Raw genomic sequence first — 16,571 nt, 5'->3', positions numbered from 1 at the left:
TACAACCATCTGCAAAGAGAATTAAATAGAAAATACCTGAAATGACATCTACCTCCACACAGGAATATCTATTAGAGTAGTACAACTGCAGCAAATCTGTGAAACAAGGCCTTGATGCTTTTTTGGTTTTTGGTTTTTTCCTGCCCTGCCTTCTCAAATTTGCGGACCTGTTAGGTTGATAGATGGTGCTTTTATTTATATCTGGCGAGGCTTCTCATGAGAAACCCTCCCCCTCTCAGCTGCAGGGCTGCTGACTTGAATTGTGCCTTATTGGCCACACAGCACACAGGGAAAACAGATGGGTAATAAGGTCAGAGCAGACGTACCTCACACCAGCACAGACAAATTGCAGACGCACCAGCTGTGCTGACTCAGGACAACATTAGACCCAAGGGAGCCGGATTAAGATCTCTTTTTTTGTACAATCGGGAAGCTGTTGCTTTCTCTGTTATTTTTTTCTCAAGTAGAGGTTAATGCAAATGAAAATGAAAGAAATGACCATATTTTTTCAGTCTGTTTTTTATTCTCGTATGAATAATGCAGTCCCACATTAACACATTATTTTCTGCAAAGGTGGAAGAATTCAGATCACGCACATCTGTCAGCTATTTTCTGCTTTTTTACTTTTGAATTCTGAGAGCCATGAAGTCTGCTTCCCTTTGAGTTATTCATCCATCTCCAATCTGACCTATAGTGACTTGTCTCTTCTATGTCTTGCAGTCTAATATCTACCTGTCTAGGTCAATCTAATACCTACCTGTCCAAATTTTGGACTTGTTTCAGGGCACTGTGGCCAGTTTGCTTGAAGAAGCAGACTGACTCAGCCTCTTAAACATGCAACAAACAATACCTGGACCTACCATACCTGGGCTGTGGTGTGCTTTGCCCATAAACCTTGCCAACACTTTTAAAAGGAACCATTACACTTTCATTCCCAACTGTTTGGTTTTTGTTTTTTTGTTTTTTCTTTTAACTCTTGGACTTTTTAATGAAGCAGCTTTGGTGCAGCTGCTCAATCAACCAACTGTCTGTGCTCACAGCCGAGGCTGTGTGCCTGTGATGACCAAATTAGGGATATCTACTCTCACTGACATCATACAGACCAAACATTTAAAAATTGAAAAATAAAGAGGTTCGGGCATGGTGAGCTCAGTTGTTTGAAACTGTGGCCGGGTTTAATATGACCATCCGCTAGCGCACCAGTAAATGTGAGAGCAAAAAGACAGCTCAGTAATTTTGTGTTTCTTTTGAGTTACTTGTGTTTTAGCTTGCAATAGAAATGACTGCAGGAAATAGCACACATTTTAGTATTCTAGCTCCCCCATTGACATTTATTGTTTACTTAACATCATCTTTATCCCAGAGATTATTCTGTCCTAAGAAAAACTGGTTCATCATGCAGACACAGATGCACCATCCTCTATAGTGGCACTGTTTTTCTCACTATTTATTACAAATGGCCAGAGATCAGTGTGCTTACACAGTTAGTATTGTGAGTATGTTGGCAAGCTGAGCTCAGGCACTGCTATGTTTAAGTCACTAACTTGTCTGGACTCTCGTCTTGTTGTAATGACCGAACCAGTTTGATGCCATTGATATTTGGGCCTTACACAGAAAAAATATTTTCTATGTGATAAACAGTTAAAGAAGATTTTTATAAAAATATTTTTAGGTGCATCATTTTCAGCAGAAACCCTCACTGGAACTATTTTTTGTTTCTTACTGTACTTTTTTAATGCCCCATAATTCTTCACAGGATTTATTTGTTTTAGAGAAAGTTGACTGACTACACTTGAAACTGTGTTTTCAGCTAGATTCTGTTACAAATGTGTAGCTTTATTCAGAGCTTTGGAATTCTTCTTGCAACGGGCAGTGGGAATTGTTTTTCAATTCTGTTTAAAAAACGAAGTTTGTTATCCTAATCTAATAATCTGATTAACTGATTAAACACATCGGTCTCAGTGCAGTTTAGCAGAGCTGTCAGTCAGTTACCTTGGAAAAGGTTACATAACTCACAATCACAATCATGGATGTATGTATTTTTATCCATTTATTTATTTGTACTTGATTTATATTGCATTGGCATGTGTAGATATTTACTGCTACCAAAGAGGTTTGGTTTCTGGTGGCATTCGCGTGCATGCGTAACACTCTGTCTGTAAACAGCTCGAAAGGTTTTGGATGAATTGTGATAAAACGTAAACCTGTAGGGATTTAAAGCTATTAAAATTCGACTTGCATCCACAAACGTTCAACATCAGTTAAATTATTTATTGATTAAAAATTGACCCAAAAAAGCCATAACTTAAAGTTTGGTGGGTATTGTCAACATATAGAAAGTACTGTTTAAAGATTTAAAATATCATCTCACATTTGACCTCTGACCTTTTCTTCAACTTCAATAAATTGATCTGAAGCTAAAAGTGATAATATTCCCATATAGAGCTTTTTAAACCTACATTTCTCACTGCCTTCATTTGTATTGACAACACACAGGCATACAGGGAATATATGGGGATTCTAAATATCACGTTACTCTGGATCGCTTTCTCTTAAAGGTCAAACTTTCAGAAAATGTCTTTTTATCTCTAAAACTATTTTTAAAATTCTATCGCATATGATATATGTCAATTCTACACATCACATTATATTTTGCATCTACATTTAACCTTTTTACTGATCTCCAAACTTTTTAAAGTGCATTTAAAGACAACAAAGATAAACAAACACAAGAGACACTAAACCAAACCAGTGGTAACCAGTGTAAACCAGTTTGTTTTCACTTAATTAATACATCATATGTGCATTTCAAAATCTGAATCTGTACATTTGATCTTTTGTTTTTTATTCCTACATTATTTCAACTTGAAAATGTTATTTGGACACCATATTCCTTATTTAAACACTCTTTATTTTACAGTTTTACTGATTACAGTATGTTTCAGAGGTCAATAAATTATTACACATTTTCGAACAACAGGCACCTTAACTCCTTAACTGTGGCTTATTCACGTAGATTTTTAAAAAATCTTACTGTTTTCCCTGTAGTAGTTTTGATTCAGAATAAGCACTGCAATAATTACAACATCTGTCACAACTGGAAATGAAACTCAAATCTATGCATATCTTTAAATTAACCAACATATAAACATCACAACCGTATAAGTTTGGTGAATAAAAATCTGTGTTCAGTGCATAATGTGCATGGCATCAGAGAGAAACATTCACCACCCCGTTGGAGTCTGGAGTTTTCTGCTTCAGTCCTCGGTGTCAGAGCTGTCTGCTGGGTCGGTGTTGTGAGTCAGCATGTAGTTGTCCATGTCAATAGAGGGGCAGTTGTGAAGGGAGTAACGCAGGCGCTCAGCGAGGATGGCCTGGCTCGTGTAAGGGGGCAGGCGAAGAAGGAAGAAACAGGTCTGAGCGGTTGGAAGTCCGTTGATGGGCTAAATATGAGCAGCAGAGAGAAAAAAAAAGTAAACCTTAATAATCTTACTCTTGGTATTTGTTCATGTAACCAGCTTCGTCACCTGGTTGTGATCTCCTTACCCTGTCCACCTTGATGATCTGGAACTTCTGCGTGATATCAGCCAGGTTGGAGGGCAGCCTGGACCTGCCAGAGACGAAGCGTAGGAAAAGCACCCGCTCCTCATTCGTGAACTCCTCCAAGCTCTGCCAGAACCAGCAAATGAGCTGGTGGCTCTCGGTGATATCGCGGTAACGCACCAGCTTCTTTAGCATCTCGACGGAGACTTCTGGCAGGCCGCAGACCAGCTGCTCGAGCTGCAGTGCCGTCAGCAGGGAGAGGAGGGGCACGGGGATGATGGTAGACATGCCCTCTCTCACTGCTGCCACCTGGACATAACAGAACAAGCTCAGCTTTGATACTTCTGAGGGACGAGAACAACAAGAACAACAAACAGGGTGAGCAGCGAGCACTAATGGAAGCTGGCGGGCAGACCGGGGCACAAAAAATGAAGCAGAATTCAACTAAAATGAAACAAGCAAACACAAATAAACTGAACTGAAACAAAAATGTACCAAATAAATGAAATACAAAACTCTACTCAAAAGTTTTTGTAACATAAAACATTTACTCTTAACTATAGGCATAAAATAAGCGACCTGATCAGTATGATTGCAGGCTGCATGCTCAGATACATTTTTTTCATGTTAACACTTGACTACATTTTTGCCAGTCACAGCCAAATCATCCCACAACACTTCAAACCTGGGAATCCATCTCATGCAGTCTGTATTCCAGAGCTCTCTCCACATATTCAGTCCGGTTGCCAAAGGTCAGAGAGATGTTTTGACCTCCGGGAACCACAGGTACCAGCCTTCCATCCGCACTGTGGGCCATGAATGAATCCAGTGGGATCATCTTCAGAGGGAGATAACACAGAGGAATAATAATGGGAATAAGGTGAAGGGTTGAGAAATAAAGGACTTGGGAAAAAAACACAAAGCTCAGGAGGAAGGCGTAAAGGAAACATTAATATTAATTCATTCTGCAATAACCCAGTTCACACAATATCTTACCACATGGAAATTGTCTTCAGTGATTTCACTGTTTTCGAGGTGAAGGATGCCTTGGAGGTTGCGGTAGGTGAGCAGGTCCACCTCCTCCAAGTCAGCTCCCCCGAGTGGCATCGAGCAAAGCTGCTTCCACACCCAAGGAGCCAGATGAAGGTCCAGAGGTTTCTTAGTGCGGATGGCCACTGCCATCAAGATACCCAAGAAGCGAAACTGGACCATGTGATCATCCGAGTGTGCCGCTGGATTAAGCAGGAACCTGTGAAGATACTCAGTTAGTACACCAGGCTGTGTGTTCTGTTACACTTCTAAAACGCTCATAAATGTTTTTATTTTTTTATTTTAAATGTGCACCTGTCAGTGTTACTGCCCACGTCTGCAAAGCTATTGGGAGTATGAATCAGAAGATCCACCACACCAGACTGCAGCTCCTGGTGTAAACACATTACCATTTATCAGTTAAAGTAAAGAACGTTCCAGCCTGCATTATTAGCAATCTCTGACGTTAATGTGCGGCTTTCATCCCCACCTGGCACATCTCGGTGATGGTATCATCAAACACTCCACCAGCATCGTCAGCTCCCTCTCCTACCAGCTTGACCTTCCAGGCTCGTGACGGCAGCCGCAGCTCCAGAGGATTCAGGCTCACGACCTGCTTTGCGATCTGCACGAAGATGGGTTTGCTCGAACGCCCTCTGCAGAGGAGTATGAGTGAGGGAATATGAAGGTTTTAATGGGCACACAGAACAAGTAACAGGTCAAAACAACAAAGGTGCCAAACAAAAGCCCTGAAATTCCATTATTAATCCTGGCCGGCCAATTGGAAACACAGCAAGCTGTTCTGGCCAAGTCCTGTTTTTCCACCAGCTGGGTCCTGAAGACATTCACATGCTGCCAACACGCTGAATGTCATGGTCATTCTTACCTTGTGGAAATCCGTTTTACAGTGATCTGAGGCCCATATGTTTTGCCCTGGGTCATTGTTCTGCCAATCGAGCGCACAAGAGGCAGAGTGTTGACCTTGGGTGATAGAAGGCCTCTGAGCTCCCCTCGTATAATGGCTGTTGTTCCTGAATTATAGCGTGAAGTGGACACCTGGATATAAGGATGGAAGGGACAATAAAAAGGAACAGATGCACAGTTATTGCCAGGAAGTATTTAGTCCTAAGAATTACTCTTTTAACACATTAAAAAGAGCAAAAAAGGGGATTACAGGTACCGGATTTTTGGTGTCCAGGTTGAGCAGCCTCCAGGATTTGTACATGAGATCAGAAAAGTGGTAGAGTACCCTGAGGCGCATGCTGAGAACATCAGGGCTACAGTCTTTCAGAGTGGTGTACTGGGGAGGGACTGACTGTGGAAGGCCTAACTGGAAATTTCCAGAGCCACCTGGAGATAAAAGTAAAACGTGCAGTACCAGGTGTGTTCCCATTCATCCATCATAGTGTGTGCAATGTAACGCCGTATGTGTCTGTACCTGAGTTCTTCATCGAGGTAGAGGGGGTGGTCCACGCCGAACTGTGGCAGCGGCCAGCAGAGATCTGCCTGATGTTTTTACCCTGGAGGGCTGCGACAAGCGTGGGCTCTTTCACTGAGTTGGCGTGCCCAAGGCCAAGCTGGAACACACGCATTAAAACACAACATGGCAAGATGTTAAGATGTGCAATGTAAGCACAGCCTGTCATTTTCAGAGCACGCCGATTACCTGTCCTTCGCTGTTGCAGCCCCAGGCATAGACGTCTCCAGTGGAGGACATGGTGAGCACATGCTCACAGCCCACAGCAATGTCTTCTATAAACAGTCCTTCCAGGGACGGCACCACCTGGGGGCAGGATTTGTTCTTCAGCATGGAGTCCGGCAGGCCAATCATACGCTCTGAAAAAAGTAATGCAATTTTTTTGGTAAGTTTTAGTTTCCTTGGTAGCAGGAAGTTTAAATTGTCTTGATGTACGCTCAATCATTCAGGTAAGGAAGCATTTTCAGTCTCCCACTGAAAACATCCAGATGCACAGAATCAACTTTTGGGGATCTAGGGAAGCTTGCAAACAATATTTCAACCAATAATGCAAACACTGTTGGGTTTACATAACATTTTTGAATTTGACAGTAAAATGTACCTTGACCAAATGTGTAGACATGTCCATCACAGGCCAAGGCCACAGAGAACTGAGTTCCACAACAGACCTTCTTAATTCTCTTATTGCAAAGTTGCTCAACTTTCTTCAAACAGGAAAAAAAAAATAACACAAACATAAACTTTTTGTCCTTCCAGGATTCCTAAAAGTGAATATTTGGTAGCGCTGACCTACCTGAGGGTAGTATTTTGCTGTGGAAGAACCAGTTCCCAATTTACCATAATCTCCATCTCCAAATGCCCACACAACCATGCCATCAAGAGACACCACCAAAGTGTGATTGAGACCACATGACACCTGAGAAACGTAACCAAAGTTTGATTTTTTTCAGTATAAAAATTTACATTTAAAGTCTTTTACATTCAAAGCCAATGCTGTCCATGATTTACCTGTCCAACATGATATCCCTCTAGTGCAGCCACCCTTTCAGGAAGCATTTTGTTAGATGTCGACCTTTGACCCAGACGGCCAGATTCACCACTACCGAAGGTGAACAACTTCCCATCTGCTGTAACCACAGCAGAATGCCTGAAGCCACAAGCGAGCTAACAAAGCAAAGCTGTGTTAAATTCATCTATGTCAACAAATATTTGTGTTTAAATTCACTCAGTGAACTTTGAAAATATTCATTTTTTAAAGCTACAAATTAAGAAGCACTGCAATCAAACAGTGGCTGCATTTAATAAAATACAATAAACTCATGATTAACTTTATTGAAAAAAACATTAAAATATCACATGACAAGTTTGGTGCAAAGACTTCCTCGATACCTGAACGACCTCTTCTCCTTGCAGCGCCTCTATCTGTTTGGGTCTCCTCTGTCTTTCACTGTTGCCATGACCCAGTTTTCCAAAATCTCCGTCTCCCCAGCTGAATACCTCCCCAGTCTCAGTCAGGGCCATCGAGTGTCCGTCTGACCCGCAAGATGTCGCCAGATGTGTCACCACGTACCCTGCCCACAGACAAGTGTAAATTAGACTGATACAAATTTACAAATTAGAGGAAATTAACAGTTAGGCCTAATTACAAGCGAATACATCCAACTGCAGTACTACAAGGAAACTAGTTTTCCTTCCAATCTCTTGAGGACAAAAAACCCCAACAAAAAACCAAAACACTGAGAGATTCAAAAGCAGACCAGCGCCGACTGGTTCTTACCCCCTTTGGGAATACTTTACCTTGAAAAGCAGAGATAATAGTTGGAACATAGAGATCATCAGAATTCCCTTGGCCCAGTCTGCCATATTGTCCTTCTCCTACAGCCAGTACAGTCCCATTGGACTGGAGCAGAAAGGTACAGTTCTGACCACACACAACCTGAAAGACAGTTGAATCGCCCAAAAAAGTGAAGTAGCATTATAAAAGAGCAGCAATCAGGAACAAAGACTGCACCCTGAGTGAAACAGTACCTGCTGTGTCTGTAACAGAGAGGGTGCCAGTGTAGGCATCATAAGATTGGTTCCCATTCCAGCCAGCTGCCCGAAACGTCCATTGCCCCACAGATACACCTCACTCTTTCCCCCTTGTTGCCAATCCTTAGAGACACAGGAGGGCACACAGCACTTTCAGTCAATCGAACAGCCTAATGTTTGTCTTTTTCGTTTCCTTCACACCTGAATTGTTTTTAAGAATGGCACAACTATTACCTCCGGTCTACTGGTGGCCCATGACATCAGCTGCTCATCCATCCTGAAACTCCACTTGCTATTGTCCTAAAGGACAAAGGAGAGCATAAAGTTGCAAGAAGTCAATACAAGAGAGACTATAATATAATAGAGACAAAGCAACAGCATCAAACAGAATGTCCCTGCTCACCAGTGCCTTGGCAATTTTATTGTCCTGCACATCCTGAAATTCTGAAACGATGAAGGCTTCAGGGAAGGCAGTGCCACTGGCTATAGCCTCAGCGCTGCGCACTGTGGTGGCGTAAGTGACTAGCCAGGTCCACTCTGGAGGGCAGGAGTGAGCATCGGGGTAAGTGTGGTGTGGCGGGTGTGGGTAACAGCACAGGTGTTTCTCCAAGGACAACCCAACTGTCAAGGAGGCCAGGCTCTGCAGGAAGGCACTGTGGACGAGCTGGTCGCCAGCTCCCACATGGGTCTGCAGAGAAGACATTCGAAGTCATGTCTCAGTTGTAGAACATGAAACAGCTCCAATATAGCTTCAACGTGCAGTTTAAATAAATTACCCGCTCATAGTTGTACTGCTCCTGCAGCAGCAGGGGCAGCCTCTCCAGGAAGACAGCCAAACAAGGTGCCCGATTTAGACCCGAAATGTTTTGGCTTCTGAGGACCATACGACAGGAAGCTAGCACGTGATTTTGGTTGATCCAGTCAGGGGTGCAGCAGATCAACAAAACATCCTGGGAAATGACAGAACAGATATTTTTACCCAAGCAGCATTGAGGGAATTAAAATGATTATAGATGTTAATGTTATTATAAATATAGAAATAAATGAGATATACTAGCCACACATTAGGGCTTTGAGTGATTCATATTACCTTTGACCTTCCAAAACAGGCAGCAACCCCCATGTTTGGTATCCACGTAGTGCTGACAGCTGAACCCAAACCGGTAACAGTTTGTAACACCGAACCATCCTGTAACAAGCAGAAAGAAACACATGGATTACAATTTTGCAGTGAATCACGGCAAGCAGTTCCTTCGTTACCACACAAAGCAGATGGACTTAATAATTAGGGATGTTGGCACTAATTTAAGAGGCAAACAGAAATAATCTTTTTTTTTCTGACCTGTAAGGACCAGATGTTGAGCAGACCCCCTATCCCGCCAGACACTAGAGCTAATCCACTGGAACAAAATGAAAGGGACTTCACGGCCATAATGTGGCCATGAAGTACAAATGCACACTTTGCACTATCCTGCTGTAAAGAGAAGAAGAAAGACGATTTCATAAGATAAAACTGGTTACACAAACAGGTGATTTTATGAAAGCAATGAAATAAAATTAACAGCACCAAAGAGCTTTAGCAGCAGATCCAAACTCACCTTGGTCTCAGTGTCTCTCTCCTGGCTCATGGAGCTGTTCAACATGCTGGGCAACGATACAACAGTGCCCCCCTGTGGTAGTGTCCAGACATACACAGAGCCATTCTGACAACCTCTGTCGAAACACACAGAAGAAAGACAGAAATCAATGATCCACATGAAACCTACATTAATTTTTCTTATTATTATTCTTCTCCTTCTCTAAAATGTTACAAAACTGTATTAAACATACGCGGCCAGCATTAGTCTGGGATCAGGTGCTCTGCCAGGGAGTGGACACCATTCGGCAATGTTAACAGTACTGGTGTGGAAGAGATTGTGGAGGGTCACCCAGGAGCTCCCAGAGCGTCCCAGTACCTTTACTACCTCTGACCTCCCCAAACAGAGCAGCAAGTGTCCTGTGGGGTCCCACTTTAAGGAGCACACGCTGTCCTATATCGTAAAGAGCAGGGCAGATGAGCAGTCAGTAAGCCTCTCATGTTAGGAAAGTGAAATCATGTGGCACAGGAAAAGATAAAAAAACATGACAGATGACTTTATATTTTTTTAAAAGAGAACCCCCCCCCCCCATAAAACTGCCACAATATCGAGACCAAATTTTCTGCAGTGCTCACTAATACATCGCAGTTAGAGTGAGTGTGGATGGCAAACCTGGAAGAGAGACAGCACTACGGGCTGCTCGTTCTCATAAGTTTCTGTTGTGGACAACAGGATCTTCCCACTGGGATAGCCCGCTGCAAATGCTTTGTCCTCACTGTGCCAGGCTACACACTGGGGAGCTAGAAGACATATGAGGTTATTGCACGTCTCTGCATGATGAGAGTTTACTAAGAATATTTGATAGATATCACTCTTAAGTCTGTAAGTCTTCATAATTTATATTTGTGAATTTAGAGCAAGCAGGCAGTTAAAGCAGGAACAGGTTAGCTGTGTCTCAGATTCAACACCTGTGAATATATTGATTCAATTTTGGTCACCAGCTTTGTTTTTAAGCAGCAACAGTTGTGTGTAAGACTCCCCTTACCCTCGTTCCTGTGGCAGGCAGTGAGTTCAGTGCTCCTCACAAGCAGGTCTGTTTCCTGCATTGTGACCTGCAGCCAGCACAGTGAGCCATCCAGCCGTCCCACCAACAGGCTCTCAGCGGGTCTATTCTTACAGGCTGCAGACTGGTCAAGCACCCACAAACTGAAGGCCTGAGCCCAGCAAAGAGCAGTGACCCGAGAACCCTGGTTCTCCACGTGACAGAGCGATCCTAAAAAGCAGCAGAAACACAGTCACATGGGCTGAAGTCTGTGTTTTGTTTGACAGGTCACAGAATAATGTGCTTTAATATTGTCAGTCGTGTCATATTCATCTGCAGAAAGTGAGAATTTTCTCGACATTTTCTCTATTAATTTAATTCTTAATTTATTATTATTATTATTATTATTTTTTTTTTTTTGAAGGAATGTAACTATCAGGCATTCAAGCTTGATATGAGGCATTACCAAGCTTTTTTTAGTTATTTTATCCTTTTAATTTTAATATAAAATGCAGAGTACTGAAAGAAAGAGTTCTTCATTAATCTGACATTATTATAGAACTTAAATATAAAATTTATGTTTTTATTATTAGCTGCAAGTAACTGTAAAATCTGAAAAACAAAAGACTTGTAGGAACTACCTCTAATGTTCATGATGTTGATGTGTTTGTTCTCGGGGGCAGCCAAAAAGTTCCCCCCTGTACTCCAGTACACAGGAGACATGAGATGACATCTGCCAGCCCTCTCACTGCTTGATCGGTCTGTCTTACTGCAAGTATCAACGGGAAAAAGGATACGTTACAGCAACACCAGTCCATTCAGTATAATTTAAACTTTATGAGCAAGTATATCAGACTTTGAAATGTAAATTAAGGCTTTGTTAGATTTGGTAGTTAAAATGATAAATCTGTGTATAAAATGCAAAACTACAAAAAAGTATAACCTGGTAATACAGGAGAAGGTGGTCTGTAGCTCCACGGTGTTGTGGCTAATGCTCCATAGCTGTACCACTTTGTCCTGAGAACATGTAGCCAACAAACTCTGCTCACTGCTCCAGGAACAGCTGGCCACCTAAACAGAAGAGAAACAGTGTAAACGTACTTTTAATTTACATCCACTCATCCATCCATCTTCTTAACTGCTTATCTAATTCAGGGCCACAAGAGGATCGACTCTATCCCTGCTATCACAGGGCGAGAGGCAGGTTCATCACAGGGTTAACACACAGAGACAGAATTACTAATCAACCACTGAGCATGTCTTTGATGTGGGTACCTGGAAGTGAACCCACACAGGCAGAGGGAGAACATGCCAACTCATTTTACTATATACTTCACATTTACCTGGGAAATGCAAGATCCCAAGCAGTATAAAGTAGTATAAAGTCATAGTTACAGCTGTGAGTGTAATCATTTATATTCTAAGTGGTGTTTTTTTGTTTTTTTTAGCAGCAGGCCTATGGGAATAGAGAAGATTAAAACTCAATCTTTCCAGCAAAACAAACCACAAAACACATCTTACACAACACACAAATAAAACAACAACAAAAAAAAAAGGATGCACATATGACTCACCTTGTTATAATGTCCTTCCAGTCTCTTAAGAGGGCATTTCCGCAGGTCACCAGCCAGGTCGCTGTATGTTTGAGGTCGATGAGAATTGTCCCTTCCTGTGGCAGCCAAAGCCTGCACCAGCTGTTGTGCTGCCCACTGGCGGTGTTTACTGGTTAGTCGAGCAGAGAGGACACATGCTGCCAATGCATTTGCCAGCTCCAGAGGGCTAACTTTGGCACTGAGGTGTGGCAAAGAGGAGGGAGTCAAAGAGGAAGAGCCCCCTTGGTTTCCTGCATCTGAGCCAGAGGGGAGCTATTTTAGTAACAGTGCATTAAATCATTACACGCAGTGCATCCAATATAACAAACAGTCTCTCTCTCACCATTAGTCTCGTGTTCAGCTTTGTCTGGGGTGTAACAGTGATGGCTCTTTTCAGTGAGCAGGGACACCAGACTTTGTGTGACCAGGAACGTTGGCGGCGTCTGGTCATGATAGTCCCTCTGCTGCTGGGCTCCCGGGTTTGCAGCTGTTAAGCTGGCATTCAGGCATGCTCTTTGCTGTGGGTCACTGATGGCTCCAATATTAACCCCTGTAGCTGCTGCCATCAGGTCCTAACAGAAATAACGTTAAACATACGTTCACGTTTTTAGGATTTCTTGAAGTTCAGGCAAACCATATTAATAAACAAATATTGTTTTGATGTTTGTGTTGAGTCAAACAACAGAGTAAAGTGTTGTAGTTACGAAATAAAAAAAATAGGATTAAGTTTATTAGTATTTGTATTTGTTCGGCATTTTCCGGTGACTCATACAAAATACTGGGAAACTAATTTTTTACTTTTCTCTTATAACTTGAGTTATCGTTATCTATAGACCACACACAGCTAGGTCATAAATAAAGATTTAAAGAGGACATCCTTTACTGCATGTCCATGGAGGCTATAATTACTTAAACCTTCAACACACCAAAATTGCACACAAGACTGAACTGAACCTGATTTTAAACAAGATCACATGACATTATCAAGCTTTTAGAACTCAAAACCTGAATTATCTATAATCAGCAGACTGACAGGAGAAAACTAACCTGAGTGCATATCTCCACCAGCTCTCTGTAAGCAGTAGGACTGTGGGACACCACGCTGCCAATGGCTGAGGTAAGAAAGGTGAGGCAGGTGGAGTTGCTGCCATCTGTTGCCAGCCCTCTCATACTGGACCGACCGTCCACGCAGGTGTGAGCCCTGCCACCTGCCGCTAAAGTCATCAAACGCACCAGAATACGGATGTCTGCCAGACCCAAGGACTCAAGTCCGTTAGACTGGCTACTGACTGATGCACTGAAGATGACAAAAGGAAAGGACTCATGAAACCACTCAGCAAAAGAATATATTTTAAAAAAAGGAATACAGAAAATGTTGTTGATTTTATAATCATACTAACCTTGAGGCAGTCTGGGACAGCGCTCTCATCACGATGCTGTAAGCAAGCAGAATCTGGGCTGTGGATGTGACTCTCCTTAATGCTTTCAGTCTATCATGAGAGTCCCTCAGTGATACTGCCTGCTGTCCGAGGCTCAAAGAGGTCCTCTGCTCGACAAGGGCATTCCCTATTGGGGAAGAAATACGTAAAAACATTTTAATTAAAAGGAAAAACATGATTTTGAATGGAACGGTAAAACCTAAAAACACTTATGTAGTGTGGGTGTGCAAGATATTCACAATCCTAGATCCAAATAGACAGCTGGAAGTACTGTTTGTGTTTCAGATGTCGCGCTATGATAAGTGAGCGATGAATCACCACCCAGCAGTGAATAAAACTAGGTTTTGATCCTGGGGTCTTGCTGCCAACATGCACAGAGGGAATGTGGGCGTGTGTTACAAGTCTAAAAACTTAGCAAACCATTCACCAAAATATAAAAAACAGTGGACAGTAAGCTTCTGAATATTTATGGCTTGATTCTATGTGAATGCCTGGCAGTTTATGTACAAGTCTGCAGACACATTTTTTTTTTATCATTTTGTTTTTCAGTTCTGTACCTGTACCTGTTAAAAGACATCATTTTATGCATCAAGGTTCTGTAATTCTGTTTTAACTTAAAAAACTACAGCACTTGGTTCTTTGTATAACAAAACAAAATGAAAAATTACCTTTGGGAACTGGTGCTCTTGAAGGAAAAGCTGAACTGTAAACTAGCGCTCCAAGTGGATCTGGCTCTGTAAAGGCAATGGGGTCTGGTACCAGCTTCTTCTCAGTCAAACCGAGTGGTCTGAGCAGGAGCCCAAAATCTTCCAGTCCTGTCAGTTTCTCTGTGTCATACTCATCTTGGTGGCTCATCTCCCAGTCATCTACACAAGCAGAAGGACCATTCATATTGTATATTCATTATAAAGTCAAAGATAATTGTTCTGTTGTACCTCACGTTAGATAAAAAATACCTTCCATACCATCAGATGTGCTGTCCATCTGGCCAATTAAATCTGATGTCAGGCCTTTAATCCTAAAGCAAAAAGTAGGACACAACAATGATGAAAAGTGAGAAAAAGAGTAAATCCAAAAGGTTTTCTTCCTTACATTACATGTGGAGCATGTTGCATGAGTCTACCATTTCCCATCTGTACATTGTCTCCTGTACCTTTCATATTTGGAGTTTGGATTGCTTGCATTTGCAGCCAGGTACTTTTCCCTGCAGGTGCTGCAGAGGAGGTAGAAGGGGAAGTTGGAGCCACATTCCCCTTTGAACCAAACATCCACGTAGGCCCCAGTGCTGTCATAGCCCTTACGTGCAGCACTCTGCCCACAGCCTGGGTGTCGCCGCTTTATGTGATTGTTAAATTGCAAGGTGAGGGTGTTGCACAGCTCACATTTAACCATCTGACTGTGTTCCTCTCCAGCCTAAAAGGGGCATAGTAAAATGCATGTAAGGACAGTAAGAGTAGAGCCTAAAAAGTTATGCATGTGGACTTGGACTGTCAAAAAGCATAAAAGTCAAATCTTTGTTTAACTGGACTAACTTTGCATATGAATTCAGTCACTTATATTTATTAAAGTCTTTAAAGAGATTGCGATAGATTAAAATGCTATTTTTTGATGCACATTAAGTGCTTATGTGTCACCTCCACTATCTGGAGTGTGTCTCTCTCCAAGCTGAAGAATGAAGGGGTGAGGAGGTCCTCGTAACTTTCTTCATGGTATGGATCATCCATGTAGCCAAGCTCTGACTCTTCCTCAGCAGAGTAGGGGTGAAACTCTACCTGCTCCGGCCAATCACTGACAGTTGTGTGCTGTTGATACAACTGGGGGAGGGGGCTGGGTGATGGCAAGTCTGAAAATAAAAAATTTCGTTAGAATTGAAAATACAATATATTATTGTTGTCCGCAGCTGATCTTTGAACATAGTTTAAATGTTTTGCATTTCATTTTGATTTTTCTCTGTGTCTGACCTGCCCTTCGGAACGAGGTCCTCTGAGTGGGGCCTGAGCGTCGCCGCCGGGCCGGAGGAGGTCTGTTCCTAGTGAGGTGGACATCCAAGAAGTTCTCCCTTTCTATCCAGTCGAGCCCGGGCAACAGGCTGTAAATGAAATAACCAAGGCTGTCAGTGTACTCATTAAATGTACTGAATGTACTGAGTGTATGTTCATTGGACCCCTCACCTTTCAGTGGTGTGACTGGTGGGGCGCTCAGGACACTGAACTGTCTCTGGCCCATCTGGGGACGGAGTCTCAGGGGCCCCCTCTGGTCTTGGTGACTCAGCTACTTGCTGCTGCTCAGTCAGGGGGTGCTCTAGCATCCAGCTGGCCAACACCTCAATGGTTTGTGAGTCCAAGTCACCTGCTACATCTGGGGGAACCACAGGGAAGTTGAACTGTCAGTTCAAAAGGAAAAGATGCATCACAGAGTGCTGCATTGCTAATTCATGTCAGACATCACCATGCGACCACTACTGTTTATAGTCTGAGATCACCAGGCACATCTGACAAATGCAGGTGTGACAAGAGAGTGAAATCTGTGATATAAAGGGTGAAGGTCTAAAATTTAGATGAAAAAAAAGGTGGTGCCAAAAATGTGACAATATTCACATACTTTAAGTTGCTTACATGCTCATAATGTATGTGTACCATATGAGAACAAAATATTGTGAATTGGTCCATTTTTAACAATGCAAATCTTAAGTGAAGATGAGATTTTTATGAAATACTGCAAATTAAAGAAAGTGAACTGTGCAAAAACTTTTCCACAAGTGGTGAAGAGAATCTGAAACCGATCAGTAAATCGTAATGCCGAGGTGGGGAGCCACTGAGGTGCAGATTGTTCACAAAAAAA

General features: G+C 42.4%; 1 protein-coding gene across 4 annotated transcripts in view; it reads right to left on the bottom strand.

Moving 5' to 3' along the window:
• Nucleotides 1-517: 517 nt before the first annotated feature.
• Nucleotides 518-16,571, bottom strand: part of LOC134630741 (probable E3 ubiquitin-protein ligase HERC1) — a 43,763-nt gene continuing 27,709 nt past the window's right edge. For 3 of the 4 annotated variants that reach the window (XM_063478340.1, XM_063478343.1, XM_063478342.1), the window contains exons 44-80: nucleotides 15,902-16,088; nucleotides 15,692-15,819; nucleotides 15,365-15,573; nucleotides 14,884-15,143; nucleotides 14,696-14,748; nucleotides 14,399-14,596; nucleotides 13,692-13,857; nucleotides 13,339-13,588; nucleotides 12,635-12,863; nucleotides 12,274-12,548; nucleotides 11,643-11,770; nucleotides 11,341-11,468; nucleotides 10,703-10,930; nucleotides 10,330-10,457; nucleotides 9,911-10,110; nucleotides 9,679-9,793; nucleotides 9,423-9,554; nucleotides 9,171-9,269; nucleotides 8,857-9,030; nucleotides 8,484-8,768; nucleotides 8,315-8,380; nucleotides 8,078-8,203; nucleotides 7,847-7,985; nucleotides 7,439-7,620; nucleotides 7,058-7,213; nucleotides 6,843-6,965; nucleotides 6,651-6,753; nucleotides 6,239-6,408; nucleotides 6,011-6,149; nucleotides 5,753-5,922; nucleotides 5,459-5,628; nucleotides 5,063-5,228; nucleotides 4,888-4,964; nucleotides 4,540-4,792; nucleotides 4,229-4,381; nucleotides 3,547-3,852; nucleotides 518-3,443 (exon numbers count right to left, since the gene is read on the bottom strand). In XM_063478340.1, coding sequence (XP_063334410.1) covers nucleotides 3,258-3,443; nucleotides 3,547-3,852; nucleotides 4,229-4,381; nucleotides 4,540-4,792; nucleotides 4,888-4,964; nucleotides 5,063-5,228; nucleotides 5,459-5,628; nucleotides 5,753-5,922; nucleotides 6,011-6,149; nucleotides 6,239-6,408; nucleotides 6,651-6,753; nucleotides 6,843-6,965; nucleotides 7,058-7,213; nucleotides 7,439-7,620; nucleotides 7,847-7,985; nucleotides 8,078-8,203; nucleotides 8,315-8,380; nucleotides 8,484-8,768; nucleotides 8,857-9,030; nucleotides 9,171-9,269; nucleotides 9,423-9,554; nucleotides 9,679-9,793; nucleotides 9,911-10,110; nucleotides 10,330-10,457; nucleotides 10,703-10,930; nucleotides 11,341-11,468; nucleotides 11,643-11,770; nucleotides 12,274-12,548; nucleotides 12,635-12,863; nucleotides 13,339-13,588; nucleotides 13,692-13,857; nucleotides 14,399-14,596; nucleotides 14,696-14,748; nucleotides 14,884-15,143; nucleotides 15,365-15,573; nucleotides 15,692-15,819; nucleotides 15,902-16,088 — 6,257 coding nt within the window. In that variant the 3' untranslated portion in view covers nucleotides 518-3,257. The remainder of the gene's footprint in view (nucleotides 3,444-3,546; nucleotides 3,853-4,228; nucleotides 4,382-4,539; nucleotides 4,793-4,887; nucleotides 4,965-5,062; nucleotides 5,229-5,458; nucleotides 5,629-5,752; nucleotides 5,923-6,010; nucleotides 6,150-6,238; nucleotides 6,409-6,650; nucleotides 6,754-6,842; nucleotides 6,966-7,057; nucleotides 7,214-7,438; nucleotides 7,621-7,846; nucleotides 7,986-8,077; nucleotides 8,204-8,314; nucleotides 8,381-8,483; nucleotides 8,769-8,856; nucleotides 9,031-9,170; nucleotides 9,270-9,422; nucleotides 9,555-9,678; nucleotides 9,794-9,910; nucleotides 10,111-10,329; nucleotides 10,458-10,702; nucleotides 10,931-11,340; nucleotides 11,469-11,642; nucleotides 11,771-12,273; nucleotides 12,549-12,634; nucleotides 12,864-13,338; nucleotides 13,589-13,691; nucleotides 13,858-14,398; nucleotides 14,597-14,695; nucleotides 14,749-14,883; nucleotides 15,144-15,364; nucleotides 15,574-15,691; nucleotides 15,820-15,901; nucleotides 16,089-16,571) is intronic. The other variant, XM_063478341.1, reaches the window with a different exon arrangement.

This window comes from Pelmatolapia mariae, linkage group LG7, assembly GCF_036321145.2.
Source record: "Pelmatolapia mariae isolate MD_Pm_ZW linkage group LG7, Pm_UMD_F_2, whole genome shotgun sequence".
Taxonomy (NCBI): domain Eukaryota; kingdom Metazoa; phylum Chordata; class Actinopteri; order Cichliformes; family Cichlidae; genus Pelmatolapia; species Pelmatolapia mariae.
This window is presented reverse-complemented; position numbering and strand designations above follow the sequence as displayed.